At 39.6% G+C, this 20,935-nt stretch overlaps 1 protein-coding gene across 3 annotated transcripts; it reads left to right on the top strand.

The window, feature by feature from the left end:
• Positions 1-8,154: 8,154 nt before the first annotated feature.
• wu:fc50b12 (Death domain-containing protein) lies at positions 8,155-11,692 on the top strand. Of its 3 annotated transcripts, XM_021578589.3 has the most exons (5): positions 8,166-8,212; positions 8,435-8,493; positions 10,243-10,278; positions 10,457-10,620; positions 11,244-11,692. In XM_021578589.3, exons 2-5 carry the CDS (start codon positions 8,473-8,475, stop codon positions 11,476-11,478), a joined length of 456 nt encoding a protein of 151 aa, XP_021434264.2. In that variant the 5' UTR covers positions 8,166-8,212; positions 8,435-8,472; the 3' UTR covers positions 11,479-11,692. The 3 variants fall into 3 exon arrangements, with proteins under 3 accessions (XP_021434266.2, XP_021434265.2, XP_021434264.2); XM_021578591.3 differs by lacking the exon at positions 10,243-10,278 and having other exon boundaries at positions 8,155-8,212; XM_021578590.3 differs by lacking the exon at positions 10,243-10,278 and having other exon boundaries at positions 8,157-8,493.
• Positions 11,693-20,935: the final 9,243 nt, after the last annotated feature.

Below are 20,935 nucleotides of genomic sequence, written 5' to 3'. Positions count from 1 at the left end.
CAGTTTGTTTTCTTTAAAGTACGGTTTTTGTATGCATTTTGAGTAAACATACCGCTCAGTACAAAGCGTAACGCAATCTAGCAAACGCTCAAGCGAACTGAACGCACCCCAATGTAAGGCTCGACTCTGGAGACAGGAAGCACGTACATGGAGTAGACATTTAACTAAACCAACGGACATGGAACAGGACAGGAACACACAACGACATTATACGGGGAACACACAGAGGCAACAGACAGATAAAGGGGAGGCAATCAAATAATGGGTTCAGGTGAGTCCAATGATTCCCTGCTGCGCGTGATGGTAACCGGCGATGAAGCGCAGGTGCGCCTAACGATGTTAGTGAAGACAGTTTGGCGCCAGAGAGGGAGAGCGGGAGCAGGCGTGACACCCAAAGCATGCGCCAAATATCCCCTCCCCTTCCGAAATTTAAAGGAAAGAGATTGGTTGCGTTGCACTATTTTACCTATCAACTAACCACAACATACAGTATGTTATCTGTCAATCCATGATCTGTAATCTGTCAATCCATGACACAGTCAATGACATTGGCACGCAACCATTGGTTGATGCATACAACGTCTAAGCAGTGGAATGCTTAAATAATGATTTGCCCAAATGATCAGGGACAAAAAAATCTGTGCATTGGGACAACATTCTTTGTTAGTCGTCGCATCCCACAGCCTGTTGACAGACATTACCATACCATCCTATGTTAAGTGCGTCTCTCCACGAAAGATTAATTCAACCCCTAATGCTGTGGTTTATATGGAACAGAGGAGGATTCAAGGGGACTGCTGCTTGCTGGTCACCCACTGTTTTGAAGCAGCAAGACATTTTAGAAGCTAAAGAAATGCATAATTAATGCCTACATTTGTTTTTGCCAAGTGTATTTTATTAAAGACACCTTAATGCATACTTAATATATCATGCGAACAAAACATTTATATATTTACAGTTGAAGTGGGAAGTTTACTTACACCTTAGCCAAATACATTTAAACACAGTTTTTCCTGTTTTAGGTCAGTTAGGATCACCACTTTATTTTAAGAATGGGAAATGTCAGAATAATAGGAGAGAGAATGATTTATTTCAGCTTTTATTTCTTTCATCACATTCCCAGTGGGTCAGAAATGTACATACACTAAATTAGTATTTGGTAGCATTGCCTTTAAATAGTTTAACTTGGCTCAAACGTTTCGGGTAGTCTTCTACAAGCTTCCCACAATAAGTTGGGTGAATTTTGGCCCATTCTTCCTGACAGAGCTGGTGTAACTGAGTCAGGTTTGTAGGCCTCCTTGCTCGCACACGCTTTTTCAGTTCTGCCCACACATTTTCTATAGGATTGAGATCAGGGCTTTGTGATGGCCACACCAATACCTTGACTTTGCTGTCCTTAAGCCATTTTGCCACAACTTTGGAAGTATGTTTGGGGTCATTGTCCATTTGGAAGACCCATTTACGATTAAGCTTTAACTGATGTCTTGAGATGTTGCTTCAATATATCCATATAATTTTCCTGTCTCATGATAACATCTATTTTGTGAAGTGCACCAGTCCATCCTGCAGCAAAGCACCCCCACAACATGATGCTGCCACCCCCGTGCTTCACGGTTGGGATGGTGTTCTTCGGCTTGCAATCATCCCCCTTTTCCTCCAAACATAACGATGGTCATTATGGCCTAACAGTTCTATTTTTGTTTCATCAGACCACAGGCCATTTCTCCAATTGACTCAAATGATGTCAATTAGCCTATCAGAAGCTTCTGAAATCATGACATCCTTTCTGAATTTTTCCAAGCTGTTTAAAGGCACATTCAACTTAGTGTAGGTTAACTTCTGACCCACTGGAATTGAGATACAGTGAAATAATCTAATTTGTACTATTTTCTACATTGTAGAATAATAGTGAACACATCAAAACTTTAAATAACACAATCCTGTAGTAACCAAAAAAGTGTTAAACAAATCAAGTTCTTCAAAGTAGCCACCCTTTTCCTTGATGACAGCTTTGCACACTGTTGGCATTCTCTCAACTAGCTTCATGAGGTAGTCACTTGGAATGCATTTCAATTAACAGGTGTGCCTTGGTAAAAGTTAATTTGTGGAATTTCTTTCCTTCTTTTTGCGTTTGAGCCAATCAGTTGTGTTGTGACAAGGTAGGGGTGGTATGTAGAAGAAAGCCCTATTTGTTAAAAGACCAAGTCCGTTTTATGGCAAGAACAGCTAAAATAAGCAACAGAAAAAAATGAAGGTCAGTCAATTAGGAAAATGTGAAGAATTTAACACATGCGAGGCCATGTGTTAAACAAAGTGAGTATGGTAGTATACTTAACAACCAAAGATTTATAGAGTAAAGGCGGGTTTATATTACGTCTATCGACATGTCTGTAGACAGTTGTCATTGTGACATCATGAACATTCTATTGTTGTCCAACATCAAACTTGTAGTTATGAATATATAAATTTGTATAAACACAAAAACAACAGGCTGCATGACATCAGCAGCCTGGTGGTCCGACATAGCATAACTGGTGTATTTTAACACAAATTATCCCATCCTTTTAAAAATTAATGTCAATCTAGCAAAAAGCACATGTCAAAAAGCAACTTTCTAACAATGTTTGCTGGCTAGCCAGTTCAAATAATGCCATATCATAGCTAACAACGTATTAATTTGTATTAATTATTACAGGAAAATAAACTCACAACAATATAATTATTTACAAGTTAATGGCGAGCTAATTACAGAAAATAGCTTATGGTTGTGAGTGTGATGAAATGAAAGCAGGGCATTCTGACGGATAATGTTTTTATTTGGACTCTCTCCAGTTGGCCTAAAGTTATATCCTCGACTTTGGTGCAGGTCATGCTGTTCTTCACATTACCGTCTCTGGTAAACACACACTATATCAAGTACAATTGTATTTTTCACATGCGCAGGATACCGAAGGTGTAAATGGTACTGTTAAGGTTTTCTTCCTCTTCCTCTGAAGAGGAGGTGTAGCAGGGATCGGACCAAAATGCAGCGTGGTTATTTGTAAACATCTTTAATAAAGATGAAAAAACAAACAATACAAAATCAATAAACGTAACGTAAAAAACCTAAACAGCCTTATCTGGTGCAAACAAACACAGAGACAGGAACAATCACCCACAAAACACTCAAAGAATATGGCTGCCTAAATATGGTTCCCAATCAGAGACAACGATAAACACCTGCCTCTGATTGAGAACCACTCTGAGATATAAATTATATTACTACACAGATCATACAAACAGCACAGGAATGAAATCATCAACATGTATTGATCACATCTTTACTAATGCTGCAGAAATTTGCTTTAAAGCACTATCCATATACATCGGATGTAGTGATCACAATATAGGCCCATAACTAGGAAAACTAAAGTTCCAAAGGCTGGGCCTAATATAGTGTATAAGAGGTCAAACAAAGTTTTGTAGTAATTCCTATGTTGATGGTGTAAAGAATATTTGCAGATCTGTGGTGTGTAATGAGGAGCAACCAGAAGCTGCACTTGACATATGAAATTGCTTATTCCAGTTACTAATAAGCATGCACCCATTAAGAAAAGGACTGTAAAAAGTGTTCAATTCCAGTGGATTGATGAGGAATTAAAAAATTGTATGGTTGAGGGGGATGAGGCAAAAGGAATGGCAAATAAGTCTGGCTGCATAACCGATTGGCAAGCATACTGGAAATTGAGAAATCTTTTGACTAAACTGAATGAAAAGAATAAGAAACTATACTATGAAACAAAGATAAATGACATAAAGAATGATATTAAAAAGCTTTGAGCACCTTAAATGAAATTTTACATTCATTGAATCAGATGGCTCATCCATCACAAAGCCCACTGATATTGCCAATTACTTTAATTATGTTTTCATTGGCAAGATTAGCCAATTTTAGCCATGACATACCAGCAACAAACACTAACACTAAACATACAAGTATAACTGACCAAAATATGAAGGACAAGAATTGTAATTTTGAATTCTGTAAAGTGAGTGTGGAAGACAATGACAAGCCATTGGGGTCTGACAACTTGGGTGGAAAATTACTGAGGATAATAGTGGACGATATTGCCATATTTGCCTTATCTTCAATCTAAGTCTACTAGAAAGTGTGTGCCCCCTGGCCTTATCAGGGAATCAAAAGTAATTCCGCTACCCAAGAATAGTAAAGCCTTCTTTACTGGCTCAAATAGCCAATCATTCAGCTTGTTACCAACCCTTAGTAAATCTTTGGAAAAAAATGTGTTTGATCAGATACAATGCTATTTTAGTGTAAAATTGACAACTGACTTTCAGTACGCTTATAGGGAAGGACATTCAACAAGCACAGCACTTACATAAATGACTGATGATTGGCTGAGAGAAAATGATGATAAAAAGATTGTGGGAGCCGTTTTGTTAGACTTCAGTAGATCATAGTCTGCTGCTGGAAAAACGTACTGTATGTGTTATGGCTTTGCACCCCCTGCTTTGAGTAAAGCCAGTGTGTCTATGTATGCAAATGACTCAACAATATATACATCAGCTACTATAGCGAGTGAAATCACTGCAAATCTTAACAAAGAGCTGCAGTTAGTTTCAGAATGGAATAAGTTAGTCCTAAATGTAAAAAAAAAAACTAAAAGCATTGTATTTGGGACAAATCATTCACTAAACCTTAGACCTCAACCAAATCTTGTAATGAATAATGTAGAAATTGTGCAAGTGACTAAACTGCTTGGAGTAATCCTGGATTGTAAACTGTCATGGTCAAAACATATTGATACAGCAGTAGCTAAGATGAGGAGAAGTATGTCCATATTAAATCGCTGCTCTGCCTTCTTAACAACATTATCAACAAGGCAGGTCTTACAGGCTCTAGTTTAGTCGCACCTGGACTACTGTTCAGGTGCAACAAAGAGGGACTTAGAAAAATTACAATTGGCTCATAACAGGGCAGCACTGCTGGCCATTAAAAGTACACAGAGAGCTAACGTTAATAATACGCATGAGAGGAGGAGAGACTGACTTCATAACTACTTGTTTTTGTTGACATGCTGAATTCACTGAGGTGTCTGTTTAAACTACTACTACACAGCTCGGACACCCATGCATACCCCACAAAACATGTCACCAGTGGTCTCTTCACAACCACCAAGTCCAGAACAGACTATGGGAGGCACACAGTACTACATAGAGCCATGACTACATGGAACTCTATTCCACATCAGGTAAATGATGCCACCTGTAGAATCAGATTCCAAAAACAGATAAAAATGCACCTTATAGATACGCACATGCACACACATGCTAGCACACAAACTCTACACACACATACAGTGTAATATTGTTGTGTGGTGGTATTAAACATGTTGTATTGTAGATATAGTGGTGTAATGATGTTATATCTTTAGTTTTATGTGTGATTCAAGTGCCTTAAAACCTCTTAAGGATTAGCCCCTTTTTAAACTTTTCTCCTAAAATGAGGAAACACTTAGAAGTTTATGGAAATGTGAAATGAATGTAGTATAATATAACACAATAGATCTGGTAAAAGAATATATAATGAATATATAATTTTTTGTACCATCACATTTGAAATTACTCCAGCCCAGGTGCAATTTAGATTTTGGCCACTAGATGGCATCAGTGTATGTGCAACGTTTTAGACTGATCCAATGAACCATTGCATTTCTGTTCAAAATGTTGTATCAAGACTGCTCAAATGTGCATAATTTGTTTATTAATAATTTTTCATGTTCAAAATTGTGCACTCTCCTCAAACAATAGCATGTTATTATTTCACTGTAATAGATTCTGTAAATTGGACAGTGCAGTAGATTAACAAGAATTTAAGCTTTCTGCCAATATCAGATATGTCTATGTCCTGGGAAATGTTCTTGTTACTTACAATCTCATGCTAATCGCATTAGCCTACGTTAGCTCAACCGTCCCGTGGAAGGGACACCGATCCCGAAGAAGACTCCAGGAAAAGAAGCTGCTATTGCGGATCCCTAATAAATACATATAAATACAAAGTAACGTTAGCTAGCGAGCTAGCCAGATAAAGTTAGCTAGCTAACAATACTCTTTAACTTGTAATAAAAATGACTTTCTGAGAAAATGACAAAGTATACTATCTGAAAATGTAGCTAGCTAGTCTCTCTTACCTGTATACATGGATCAATGCTTCTTCTGCTCTGTCAGGGATGCCATGGTTGCCCTTAGTTTTTAGATGTAATCCCAAGACAGGTGTTTTATACAACAGCCTGTAGCTATGCTCCTGAGCTCAATTTTGAGTCTCATAGCAAAGAGTCTGAATATTTAGGTAAATATGGTATTTCTGTTTTTCTGTTTAATACATTTGCTGACATCTGTTTTCGCTTTGTCATTATTATTGTGTGTAATGTCATGAGGGGAAAAAAATAATAATACATTTTAGAATAATGCTGTAACATAACAAAATGTGTAAAAAGTCAAGCGGTCTGAATTCTTTCCAAATGCACTGTATTACTTTCACAATGCAACTTGTTTATTATAATATTAATAATAATAATAATAGGCCTTTAAACTTTTACATTCACTGATAAAATATCTTGCCGGTCAAATTTAGTGAATTTTATGTAAACAATATCTGAGACTCCGTGGATGGTGGTCATAGAGCTTTAGATGGTCATTTGATGGTTCCCGGAACAGAAAAGGTTTGGAAACGTTGCTCTAAGGTAATTAATGTACTGTAGTAGTTCACCAAAATCCAAGTAATTTACAGGTTTATATCTGGTGTTATCAGGCCATTTCTGCCACTTAAGGCAGGTTATTTCTGAAATATAATGGCATATTATTGAAGATCCACTCCTCACAAATACACATTGTTGTTTTTATATATGGCACTGAAAATCCAATAATAATATCTACTTTCCAAATTCTGATTCAGTATTTGGTCGGCCATATTGGATTATGCATCAAGAAAATGTTGGCTAGCTCTTCTAATATCAATATATTTATGCCTAAGAGCATCTCTAGCAAATTTGATGTTTTTATCTGGCGTGTAACGGTTTCATAAATTTGTCGGTAAGACCCAACTTATTTATTTTACTTTCTAGCTTACTTACAGTGTAGGTAGCTAGCGTGCCAGCTAGAATTGTTGCTATGGGATTGTGCACCTTACATTGTTTCGCTAAGTAGCTAAACAACTAGCTGCTGGTTGATGTTTTCCTTTTTTTCAACCAGGGCAGACAAAACATTCACCTGCACAAACTTTCCACTTAATTTAAAGGAGATATGTTCCTTAAAATGTTTTGTGTAACTGACTTAAAGTTAAGGGATCTTAAGATGTTTTATGCAACCAGGCGCAGGAATACATGGTGTTTTATTGAATTACAGTTTAACATTGAAAACTCTAATACAAGTGTCTAAGTAAGTATGGATTTATAGGAATTTATATTTTAAAAGTAGAAGTCCATAGAAGTGTTGGAATTAATTTTATTAACTGTATTTATCAGAACGATTGGCACTTATTTCTAGTACTGTTATTGTTACAGACAAATGATCAGAATTATTTCAGAAAGTGTTGCATTCATAATAGCTCAAATGTAGCTCTGCAGCCCTTTCTCTTCATTATCATTACTGTTTACACTGCAGTTATTTTAATGTTCATACTGAGTAACATTTGCACATTTGGGGAGTTGAGTCCTTTTCTATAACACACTGTGTTGAAAAGGAATGACTGCATTTTACAAAATAATGCCCATTGTCCTACACATTTAAAGGAATTGAATGCGTTCCGTCATGTCTCTTTCCATCATTTGTGAAAACCCTTATTGCTGAAACAAAATAATTATTTTGTTCTATGCTGGAAATCAACAGCAGGGTTGTTTTATGTAAAATAAAAGAGAGAAGAACAGTAATATATTTGAAACAACAGTGGGCTGACATGAAACACGTATGTTTCATTTTAAATTCAATATTTCCCAACTCTAGTTCATATTGTGATAGTTTTGCTCTATATCTTGGCTGTTGGTACTGATCTAATCTGAGTGAACCTCTGCTTACAGTAGTTTACATGGTAGGAGGCCCAATTCTCTGAAATTAATAAGGTGGAACAGAGTCACTGAGGCTAAAAAGCTTAATTTTTAACAGGATTGTATGTTGTTGATGAATCTCTAAGGCAACATTCACATTGAACAGCTATGAGGTGAGAGAGCCTTTTCAGTTTTATTTTAGATTGTTATTTTCCAGAAATGTCTCAAAAATAGGCTAGTAGCTATTGTTGACTTGGTTGAAAGTACGAAAAAACAGCAAAACAGATAAGCTGGTGAAGACTGAGTAGATATTATTGTTGTATCTTTCTTTTGGGAAAATAGCCCAATAATTTAAGAGCATTCTTTTTGAAATTGTATTGGCAAATCAACGAAAGTGTGGCTGCTGTGCCTTGTGTGGAGCCGAGACGTCACAATGCCAAGTAAAGCACAAGAGGTAAGTCAAAGCGCAAGTTGGAAAGTTTGTTGAGAAAAGTAAAATAGCAGGAAGTTGACTGTACCTGTGTAATGTGGTTTAGAAATTATGCATGTAAATGCTTTTGTAAAAAGCCATGAGCTATTACAAGTCCTTTATAGTCTCATAATGCACAACATGTAATAAAAATATTTATTAAGTACTATTCTACTTGGAAATTCATTTTTTCCCTCCAGGTCATCTTCATTAAAGTTGTTTGATGCAGTTTACCAGCACACTTTGTTTTACTACCAGGGGCGACAGGTTCAGGTTCATCATAACATTCTTTACCAGAAAGTAGGCCGAGCCTCTTTGAAGTAACTTACTGTAGATCAATTCATTGCTCTCTTTTTTTTTAACAAAAATATAAACGCAACATGCAACAATTTCAAAGATTTTACTCAGTTACAGTTCATATAAGGAAATCAGAAATACATGCCCTAATCTATGGATTTCACATGACTGGGAATACATATTTGCATCTGTTGGCCACAGATACCTTAAAAAAAATAGGTAGGGGCATGGATCAAAAAACAGTCAGTATCTGGTGTGACTGCAACACATCCCTTTCGCATAGAGTTGATCAGGCTGTTGATTGTGGCCTGTGGAATGTTGTCCCACTCCTCTTCAATGGCTGTGTGAAGATGCTGGATATTGATGGGAATTAGAACTAGTTGATCCAGAGCATCCCAGACATGCTCAATGGGTGAAATGTCTGGAGAGTAATGCAGGCCATGGAAGAACTGGGACATTTTTAGCTTCCAGGAATTGTGTACAGATCCTTACATCATGCATTATCATGCTGAAACATGACTGATGGCGATGGATGAATGGCATGACAATGGGCCTCAGGATCTAATCACTGTATGTCTGTGCATTCAAATTGCCATCAAAAAAATGCAATTGTGTTTATTGTTCATAGCTTATGCTATCGCCACCATGGGGCACTCTTTTCACAATGTTGACATCAGCAAACTGCTCGCCCACATGACACAATTTGCATTGACTGCGGTTGTGAGGCCGTTTGGACGTACTGCCAAATTCTTTAAAATATGTTGGAGACGGCTTATGGTACAGAAATTAACATTAAATTATCTGGCAGGAGCTTTGGTGGACATTCCTGTAGTCAGCCTGCTAATTGCATGCTCCCTCAAAACTTGAGACATCTTTGGCATTGTGTTGTGTGACAAAACTGCATATTTTAAAGTGGCCGTTTATTGCCCCCAACACAATGTGTAACGGTCATGCTGTTTAATTAGCTTCTTGGTATGCCACAGCTGTCAGGTGGATGGATTATCTTGGCAAAGAAGAAATGCTCACTAACTGGGACAAAATTTGAGATAAATAAGCTTTCGTGCATTTTTCAGCTCATGAAGCATGGGACCAACACTTTACAAGTTGCGTTTATATTTAGTTTTAGTGTATTTATAAAGCTCTTTTACAAAAACTGCCGCTGACCTAACATCAATTATTAACCTTTAGACATAAGAGTTACCATACCCAGTCACAGGGATGGCCAACTCTAGAAATCCCTTCAGTCTCCTCAGAGTTAGGTAAATCAGCTTTTAATTTCTTTGCACCCCATATATGGAACAATCTACAGAGTTTCCGACAACTGGATGTATTGGTGCCTTTCTGGCAGGTTAAAATTATGAATGGGGACCTCTGCTGAGGAATTGATTGTTTTGAATTTTGTGTATTTGTATTATTTTGTCAATTGTGTGCATGCAGGGCTCCCTTGCGACAGGGATCCCTCAACTGACAAAGGTAAATAATAATCAAACAAAGGTTAATCATCACAAATGTAGCCTTCACTTAGTTTTTGTCTTTGGCACACCGTAGCAAAACTTTTTGCAACGAAAAACAGCCGTTTTAACTTTTTTAGATTTCGGTCCCTCAATTTCAGTCCACCTCCGCCACATTTTGAGCCTATTGTGTTTTCTAGGATGCTGTGATCAACCTGAAGTCTGTCCAGGAGATGTCCAGGGAGCTGGGGTTTGAGTGGACTGTTCTGGCCTACGAGCTGGGCTTCTCCAGGACTGAGGTTCATCAGTTCCATACCACATCCACAGAGAAGACGGTCCAGGCCAGAAGCATGCTAGAGTGCTGGTGAGTGAATGGCCCCGTTTGAATAGCTTTCCAATGCATCCTTCTTTCCTCCTGTCCTTGATATAATCACAGATATAAGATGACTGGATTGGTTGCTTTGACCTATCCATATCTCGTACAGATCTGTGACTAGGAAAGGAACGGTCAAGGGGATGCATTTTTGGAGGGTTCGAACAGGGCCTCTGTCATGGAATGATTCCCTAATGTAATGTGGAAGAAATGTCTTGTAAAGATCAGACATGAATCTTTATTCTTTGTCAGAGGGGCATTGTCTTTGTTCTACACACAGGTAATACCATAATAGGTTTATATCATAATGTACCCTGTTTAACTCAGCCTATGTCTCAATAGAGGGCTGCAGTGTGTGTGTATAAGAGAGACAGATGATTACTGATCATTCTTGTGCTATTAACGCATGATTGGATTTATTCTGTAAAACAGATGTATTTATGATCAACAGCATAGATACTAACATCACAAGAACAACACTTGAAATGTACATAGTCATAACATTAATTCATTATAGAAAATATTAATTTCCAATGCAGAGACATAATGTTAAACCCTCTTCCCCTCGCTCTATTCCTCTATCAATCTATTCCTGTATCTCCCTCCCATCCCAGGTATGAAAGATCTTGGGACAAGTCCAACAAGACCAAGTTGCTGCAGAACGGTTTGGAGCGTGCCGGGCGCTGCGACCTGGCTGAGAGGCTGCGTTGCCTCCACTGGGGCCACCAGAAATTGAGCCGCAGGGTGGAGCTGCCCTCCGCCTTCCCCTTCCTCATCACTGTCCACAGGACCATCGAGAACCGTGACGGCCTCCGCCGGATCAATGACCTCAGCCGCAGATTCACCTGAGGCATGAGAAAAATATGCCTTGATACACCTGAAAACACATGGACATACAGATATACACATTCTCTAAGCACATGCAAACACACACAGGAAGACATCTATTGATCTATCACTGATGAGATGGATGTCTGTACAGCCACTTCAAATAACTGATTGGATTCACATTCAAAACAGTCTTTGAAAAATATAGACAAATAAACAGATTTTAGATAATGGATTTCAGTGCGTCTTCTTTTTTGAAAACACTGCACTGTCACTACATACCATAAAAAAGTTCAATAAAATTCAGAAAACCGCCAACATGCAGTATTACTGTAAATAGTCAGTAATATATAGCCAGTAATAAATAGCCAGTAATAAATAGCCAGTAATAAATAGCCAGTAATAAATAGTCAGTAATAAATAGTCAGTAATAAATAGTCAGTAATAAATAGTCAGTAATAAATAGTCAGTAATAAATAGCCAGTAATATATAGCCAGTAATAAATAGTCAGTAATATATAGCCAGTAATAAATAGCCAGTAATATATAGCCAGTAATAAATAGTCAGTAATATATAGCCAGTAATAAATAGCCAGTAATAAATAGCCAGTAATAAATAGTCAGTAATAAATAGTCAGTAATAAATAGTCAGTAATAAATAGCCAGTAATAAATAGCCAGTAATAAATAGTCAGTAATAAATAGCCAGTAATAAATAGCCAGTAATAAATAGCCAGTAATAAATAGTCAGTAATAAATAGCCAGTAATAAATAGCCAGTAATAAATAGCCAGTAATAAATAGGCAGTAATAAATAGCCAGTAATAAATAGCCAGTAATAAATAGCCAGTAATAAATAGCCAGTAATAAATAGTCAGTAATAAATAGCCAGTAATAAATAGCCAGTAATAAATAGTCAGTAATAAATAGTCAGTAATAAATAGTCAGTAATATATAGCCAGTAATAAATAGTCAGTAATAAATAGTCAGTAATAAATAGTCAGTAATAAATAGTCAGTAATAAATAGTCAGTAATAAATAGTCAGTAATATATAGTCAGTAATAAATAGCCAGTTATAAATAGCCAGTAATAAATAGCCAGTAATAAATAGTCAGTAATATATAGTCAGTAATAAATAGTCAGTAATAAATAGTCAGTAATATATAGTCAGTAATAAATAGCCAGTTATAAATAGCCAGTAATAAATAGCCAGTAATAAATAGTCAGTAATATATAGTCAGTAATAAATAGCCAGTTATAAATAGCCAGTAATAAATAGCCAGTAATAAATAGTCAGTAATAAATAGCCAGTAATAAATAGTCAGTAATATATAGTCAGTAATAAATAGTCAGTAATAAATAGTCAGTAATAAATAGTCAGTAATAAATAGCCAGTAATAAATAGTCAGTAATAAATAGCCAGTTATAAATAGCCAGTAATAAATAGCCAGTAATAAATAGTCAGTAATAAATAGTCAGTAATAAATAGCCAGTAATAAATAGCCAGTAATAAATAGCCAGTAATAAATAGCCAGTAATAAATAGCCAGTAATAAATAGCCAGCCCTCCATATCGAGGTCAGAGGTAGTTTCTCTGGGTTCTAGTAGTGAACTTCAAAGTATCCTTTCCTCCTGAGGATGTGAAATTAACTCAATTATTTTGAGTTAGCGATCTAGCTAACGACTTCCTCAGGTGTTGAATGAGCACCAAATTAATTTAGCCCATTTGATATTAGTGCCCAAAAAGATGTAGACAAATACAAAAGTTCAGGAATCCTATTTTGACAGTAAATAAAAGGAACAATTGCCTTACTGTCTAACCCAAAATTCATGAAAATAACTGGTTTAGGTTGCACATCCAAATATAGGACACTCATATTTTCCATTGTCTGACCGCAACAAAATGTTGGTGCAACCAAATCATTGGCTCGTGCCCCAAATTAAATGTTAGTATGCAGCCCTTTGACTATGCTTTCAGACATAGGCTATAATTCACATAATCAATATTATATTTAGGACCATTATGCTCTTACACAATTCTCAATTTGGAAATAGTTATCATGACACAAGGCGAGACCCAGATGCAGACACAGGAGGCAGATGGTTGGAGTCTTACAATGTATAACAATCCAAAGGTCTAGGCAAGAGAATGGTCGTGGACAGGCAAAGGTCAAATCCAGATCAGAGTCCAGGAGGTACAGAGTGGCAGACAGGCTTGTGGTTAAGGCAGGCAGAATGGTCAAGGAAGACGGGTACAAAGTCCAGAAACAGGCAAGGGTCAAAACCGAGAGGACTAGAAAAAGGAGAATAGCAAAAAGGAGTACGGGAAAACCGCTGGTTGACTTGGAAAACATGCAAGACAAACTGGCACAGAGAGACAGGAAACACAGGGATAAATACACTGGTACAGAGAGACAGGAAACACAGGGATAAATACACTGGCACAGAGAGACAGGAAACACAGGGATAAATACACTGGTACAGAGAGACAGGAAACACAGGGATAAATACACTGGCACAGAGAGACAGGAAACACAGGGATAAATACACTGGTACAGAGAGACAGGAAACACAGGGATAAATACACTGGGATAAATACACTCATCAAGTAGGCTAACTGTAATCAGTAACATCAGCAAACTGCTCTCCCACATGATGCCATACCCGCTGTCTGCCATCTGCCCGGTACAGTTGAAAATGGGATTCATCTGTGAAGAGCATACTTCTCCAGCCATCAAAGGTGAGTTATAATTCCAAACTACAGTCAGGTCAAGATCCTGGTGAGGACGATGAGCAAGCAGATGAGACGGTTTCTGACAGTTTGTGCAGAAGTTCTTCAGTTGTGACTTTCAACAGCTGTCCAAGTGGCTGATCTCAGACGATCCTGCAGGTGAAGAAGCCAGATGGAGGTCCAGGCTGGCATGGTTACATGTGGCCTGCGGTTGTGAGGCCATTTGGACGTACTGCCAAATTCTCTAAAACGATTTGGTGGTGGCTTATGGTAGAGAAATGAACATATATTTTCTCTGGCAACAGCTCTGGTGGACATTCCTGCAGTCAGCATGCCAATTACATGCTCCCTCAAAACGTGAAATATCTCTGGCATTATGTTGTGCTGCACATTTTAGAATGGCCTTTTCTTGTCCCCAGCACAAGGTGCACCTGTGTAATGATCATGCTGTTTAATCGATGGATTATCTTGTCAAAGGAGAAATGCTCTCTAACAGGGATGTAAACAAATTTGTGCACAACATTTGAGAAATAAGCTTTTTGATCTTTTCTGGGATCTTTTTGTTCAGTATACATTTTTCAAGTAGGCTTCTTTCAGGTTCTTTCAATCGCATTCAACTCATACTACACCTGTCTGCCTATTTGTCTGTCTTGAGCTATCGCTAGTGAAATTGTATCAACTGGGTCGAGCTCGCTAGCGAGCTTGCAACACTGATTCAACTGGGATCTGGAATCAGGAGGAGACACACAGTTCCAAGAGGAAACCATGAACAAGCTACGTGTTACATCTTCGGTCGTTGTGGGAAAACATTTGTAACTGCTGCTTGCAGTTCTGAGCCAAACTAGATACTAAGGAGATCCTTAGGGATATCGACGAGCATTAACAGCTTTATGTTAAGTAGTGTTAAATCGTACTCCATCGTGGAAAGATCCGGCTACCTCACAAAATAACACTAAACCGACAAAAATAATAAAGACAGATTCATCTACATACAAGGACAATTTACTTACCATTCAGGTAGAGGCTAGTGCTCTAGCTGGAATCCATGAAACACTTGAAAAGTTGTGTGAGGAGGTAGCAGGGCAGAGGGGGAGCTTGGAATTTAGCCAGAGTGAAATTCTCACGCTTCAAGGAGAGAACAAGGCACTCACAGCCAAAGTAAAAACCCTCGATTCCAACATGGATTGTCTACTCAGGTAAAACAGGGTGATGAGGGAGTCGATACTAGATATACAAACCCGAAGTGTCTAATTATCCAGAGGGGAGACTGTAAAGAAGGTTGCATTCCACCGAGTGCACAGAGTTGGAGCTCGGAGTGACAAATCAAATCAAACGTTATTTGTCACATGCGCCGAATACACCTTACAGTGAAATGCTTAGTTACAAGCCCTTAACCAACAACGCTTTAAAAAAAATAAGTGTTAAGGTCCTTGTGTAATTGTAATGTGATATTGTACCCCCTAGCTCGATTGTCCATTAGAAGTTAATACTATCACGAATATTCTACCAACGGGACATCAAAAACTGTAACATCTTATGTTTCACGGAATCGTGGCTGAATGATGACATGGATATTCAACTAGCGGGATATGCGCTGCACCGGCAGGATGGAACAGCACACTCTGGTGAGACAGGTGGGGGGGGGGGGGGGGTGCATATTTGTAAACAACAGCTAGTGCACGAAATCTAATGAAGTCTCTAGATTTTGCTGGCCTGAAGTATAATCTTTTTTTTCTATTGGAGGTATTGTATCAAATCTTTTCCATATGTATTATATTCCCTAAATCCCGTAACCACATTTCAAAGGTAGGTACAGTCTCCAATTTCCAAAATTGCAATATGAGCCTTTTGGCAAATAGAGTACAAAGAGAGACAGCTTTCCCTTCCTGGTTATTCCCATCAACTGTACCAAACAGAGCAATGGCTCTAGATAAGTAATCAAAAACGAGAGCCCATTAAACATGTAACTTAGGACATGTCCAGAATAAGTGGGTCAACGTCCCCTCATCCTGCTTGCACCTCTCACACAGTGGTGAGGTGTCCGGGAATATTTTATGCAGTTTTACTTTTGAGTAATGTAACCTGTGTATCACCTTAAACTGAACATGGTTGTGTCTGGCATTCACTGAACTGTGGTTTATATTCCTGAGAGCTTCTACCAGTCCTCATCTGAGATTTCTGACCCAAGTTCTTGTTCCCAAGCCCTTTTAGTGGTGTCTGTGGATACCTCTATGTGGGCCTGTAGCACATCATACAGTCTAGAGACCGACCCTTTTGAATGGGGTTTGACAAGGATCAAGTCCTAAAAAAAAAAGTATACCAGTGACTGAGCCTACGAGTTACTAGAAAAGGCCAGCCAACCCTGGTATACAAAGTGTAGTGGTGCGTAAGGGTTTTGCAGTTTAAAATAAATCTCAAAGTGCCATGGTAAAGGGTGTCAATTGATCTCAAACACTGAGCGGAAGCATTCATATATAAAATATCCCCATAGTCTAGTAAAGGCATAAACGTAGCTGATACTAGCCTCCTTCTGGCTTCAAAAGAAAAACAGGCCTAATTCCTAAAATAAAATCCCAATTTCAGCTTCAAGTTTTTGTAAGTTGTTGAATATAAAATATATTTATATATATATAAAATTCCAATATATTTATGAGGTTACAACCTCAATCTCTTTGCCCTGACAGGTGGTAATAGGTGAAAGGTTTAGAGGTCTATGTATTGCTTTAGAAAACACCATTCGTTTAGTTTTGTCAGTATTGAGGATAAGCTTCCATTGACACGAGGTATGTTGAACAGTATAAAAAGCAGTTTGCAAGTTCTGGAAAGCTTGATAACAGTATCATCAGCATAAAAATGAAGTTGCGCATGTAATTGAGTTAGTAAATAAAAAGCTGTTCACTCACAAGGGTTTAAAGTATTTTCACCAGGGGTGACAGCATTGAGATTGGCCTATAATTATTTAAAAGAGTTGGATCTCCCCCTCTTAAAAGTGGTAGGACAAATGCTGATTTCCAGATCTTTGGAATTTCATTACATTCCAGGGTTGGATTGAACAGATATGTAAGTGGTTCAGCTATGAAATCAGCTGCCAGAATTAAAAAGAAGGGATCCAAAAGATCAGGACCTGCCGGCTTTCTCTGATCTAAGGATTTCAGGGCTTTATGTACCACCTGCACTGATTCATCCACACAGGGTTGAACAGAGACAGAGGACACTGAATCAAACAGCCTACTAGATGATACAAAGTGCTCATTGAAACAATTCAGCATTTCAGTTTTGTCATATACAGCAACATAGTCCTTTAAAACACATGACGGTAATTCATTAACATTACTGTTACCAGACATAGACTTAATAGCCTTCCAAAACTTTCTAGGGTCTGTAACGATTGTCGTCGGGAGAAGGAGAAGAGGACCAAGGTGCAGCATGGGAAGTATTCATAATGCTTTCAATAAATACGAATACTTGAACAAAAAACAACAACAAGCCTCCCGGGAGGCGCAGTGGTTAAGGGTGCTGTACTGCAGCGCCAGCTGTGCCACCAGAGACTCTGGGTTCGCGCCCAGGCTCTGTCGTAACCGGCCGCGACCGGGAGGTCCGTGGGGCGAAGCACAATTGCCCTAGCGTCGTCCGGGTTAGGGAGGGCTTGGTCGGTAGGGATGTCCTTGTCTCATCGCGCACCAGCGACTGCTGTGGCGGGCCGGGCGCAGTGCGAGCTAACCAAGGTTGCCAGGTGGACGGTATTTCCTCCGACACATTGGTGCGGCTGGCTTCCGGGTTGGATGCGCACTGTGTTAAGAAGCAGTGCGGCTTGGTTGGGTTGTGTATCGGAGGACGCATGACTTTCAACCTTCGTCTCTCCTGAGCCCGTACAGGAGTTGTAGCGATGAGACAAGAAAGTAACTACCAAACAATTGGATAACACGAAATTGGGGAGAAAACAGTCTAAAAGTTCACCAAAAAAACACACACAAAAAAAAAAAAACAACAACACGAGAAATGAACAGTTCTGCAAGGTGCAACACACACAAAACAGAAAACAACTACCCACAACCCATAGTGGGAAAACAGGCTGCCTAAGTATGGTTCTCAATCAGAGACAACGATTGCCATACTGTGGGATATGTGTCCTTACGAAATTCCTGATTTGGAGGTATCTGAAAAAACGTGTTGTTGGCATGTTGAACTTTCCCTATAATTGTTGAAATGAAGCTAACTGACCATCCATGTATAAATGACCAATTGTTGTGAGCCCCTTCTTCCTCCACTGTGAAAACACCACATCATCCAATGCAGCGTGGAAAGCATGATTCAGGCAAATTGGGCTGTCTATGTAAACAGTGGGTGTTAAGAAAATTCCTCATCTGTTTCCAGATCCTAAGCGTATGACAAATGACTGGGTTAGAGTCATAAGTTGATTTTTTTTTTGATGGGCTATTAACAAGTGCAGGGAGTGAGGAACGTTGACACGAGGCCTGCTCAATCAAAAGCCATGAAGGCACATCCTTCTGTCTCATCGCAGGTAAACTTTCCCTCCAGAAAGACACAATGTTCAGATTAGCAGCCCAATAATACAGTTTAAAGTGAGGAAGGCCAAAGCCCCGCTCTATATTGTAGTTGCATAAATGCTTCTTTGAAATTCTGGCTGCCTTGTTATCCCATAAAAATGGAGTTACTATTGAATCCAGTTTCTTAAAATAGCTTTGTGGTATGAAATTGGGTAGACATTGGAAGAGGTAAAGAAACCTGGGTAGGACAACCATTTTAATAGCGTTTATACGACCAACCAAGGAGATAGGCAGAGTTTTCCCAAAATCTTTATTTTGTTTAAGCTGATATATTTTCATGTCCCAATTCGCTTTCAATAGCTGATCAAGGTCTCTTGTCACTACAATGCCAAGGCTTGTGAACTTGTCCATCACTGTTCTAAACGGGGTAGATTGCAGAAATTACACAAATACAATACATAAATACACAGGCCGTGATATTGGCATCAACTCACTTTTTTGCCAGTTTATCTTGTAGGCAGAGAAGGAGCCAAATGTGTTTATCAAGTTAAGTTAGGGTGGAATAGAAGTTTTAGGCTTGGACAAAAAGAAAAGAACATCGTCTGCATATCGGGAAATTTTGTGCTGTGTCCTTTATTTTAACAGAAGCTATATCGGCACATGCCCGATTGCGAGTAGCAAGGGGTTCCATGGCTACAGCGAAGAGAGCAGGCGAAATAGGTCACCGCTGTCGGCACCCCTTGAACAAGCGGAATGACTGCGACATTTCATTTCTTTCTAACTATGAGGATTTCAGGTTTTCGATCATCCACCTGAAGGGCGAGTGGCGGGGGAAAGCTTGTTTCATCTCAGACAGGGGATGAGGAGCACACAAGACTTTGCACTGGACTTTTGAACTCTGGCCGCCGGTGCGGGATGGAATGAACGGGCCCTGATCGACCACTACAGGTGTAGTCTACTCGAGGACGTTCATCGGGAGCTAGCCTGCAGGGACACCGCCCTTACATTTGACCAGCTGGTGGACCTATCCATCCGGCTGGATAACCTGTTGGCCTCCCGTGGACGTCCGGATCGGGGACCGTCAGTTCCATCCCCCAGCACCTCCGATCCAACACCTATGGAGCTAGGAGGTGCTGCTATGAGGGGGACCGGAGGGGGGGCCATTCCTTGCACCACCTGTGGCCGCAGAGGGCACACTGCTGGACGGTGCTGGGGAGGTTCCCCAGGGAGTCGAGTTAGCAGGCAGAGCACTGGTGGATCATCCCAGATGAGTAGGCAGCCGACTCACATGTTTGTGTTCATAGAATTTCCTGAGTTTTCCCCGCATTCCCAGCATAAGGCGCTAGTAGATTCAGGCGCAGCTGGGAACTTTATTGATCGTTCATTTGCACATAGTTTAGGGATCCCTATAGTTCCTGTTGATATGCCCTTCCCTGTGCACACCTTAGATAGTCGACCATTAGGGTCAGGGCTGATTAGGGAAGCCACCTCTCCCTTATGCATGATAACGCAGGAGGGTCATGAGGAGAGAATTAAACTCTTCCTTATTAATTCTCCTGCATTTCCCGTGGTGCTGGGCCTACCCTGGTTGGCCTATCATGAATCCACTATTTCGTGGCAACAGAGGGCTCTCAAGGGATGGCCACGTAAGTGCTTGGGAAGGTATGTAGGTGTTTCCATCGGTGCAACTACGGTGGAAAGTCCAAACCAGGTCTCCATCGTGCACATCCCCTCTGAATATGCCGATTTGGCTCTCGCTTTCTGTAAAAAGAAGGCGACTCAATTACCACCCCATCGACGGGGGGATTGTGCGATAAATCTCATGGTAGACGCAGCACTTCCCAGGAGTCATGTGTATCCTCTGTCACAGGAGGAGACCGTGGCTATGGAAACATATGTCTCCTCTGGGGCAGGGATACATTCGGCCTTCCACTTCACCTGCCTCGTGGTGTATATTGATGACATTTTGATATACTCCGCTACACGCGCCGAGCATGTGTCCCTGGTGTGCAGGGTGCTTGGTCAACTGTTGGAGCATGACCTGTACGTCAAGGCTGAGAAATGTCTGTTCTTTCAACAGTCCATCTCTTTCCTAGGGTACCGCCTTTCCGAGTCAGGAGTGGAGATGGAAAGTGACCGCATTTCAGCCGTGCGAAATTGGCCGACTCCAACTACGGTAAAGAAGGTGCAGCGGTTCTTAGGGTTTGCCAACTACTACCGGAGGTTTATCCAGGGCTTTGG

The sequence above is a fragment of the Oncorhynchus mykiss genome, chromosome 22 (genome assembly GCF_057628025.1).
Source record: "Oncorhynchus mykiss isolate SJ-2025 chromosome 22, ASM5762802v1, whole genome shotgun sequence".
Classification (NCBI taxonomy): Eukaryota; Metazoa; Chordata; class Actinopteri; order Salmoniformes; family Salmonidae; genus Oncorhynchus; species Oncorhynchus mykiss.
This window is presented reverse-complemented; position numbering and strand designations above follow the sequence as displayed.

Excerpts from the sequence above, each read along its gene's own strand:
- wu:fc50b12 (XM_021578589.3), top strand. The coding sequence starts at position 8,473 with ATGCCAAGTAAAGCACAAGAG. Across the intron at positions 8,494-10,242 it reads TGCCAAGTAAAGCACAAGAG|GGCTCCCTTGCGACAGGGAT; the intron begins GTAAGTCAAAGC and ends GTGTGCATGCAG. Across the intron at positions 10,279-10,456 it reads GGATCCCTCAACTGACAAAG|GATGCTGTGATCAACCTGAA; the intron begins GTAAATAATAAT and ends TGTGTTTTCTAG.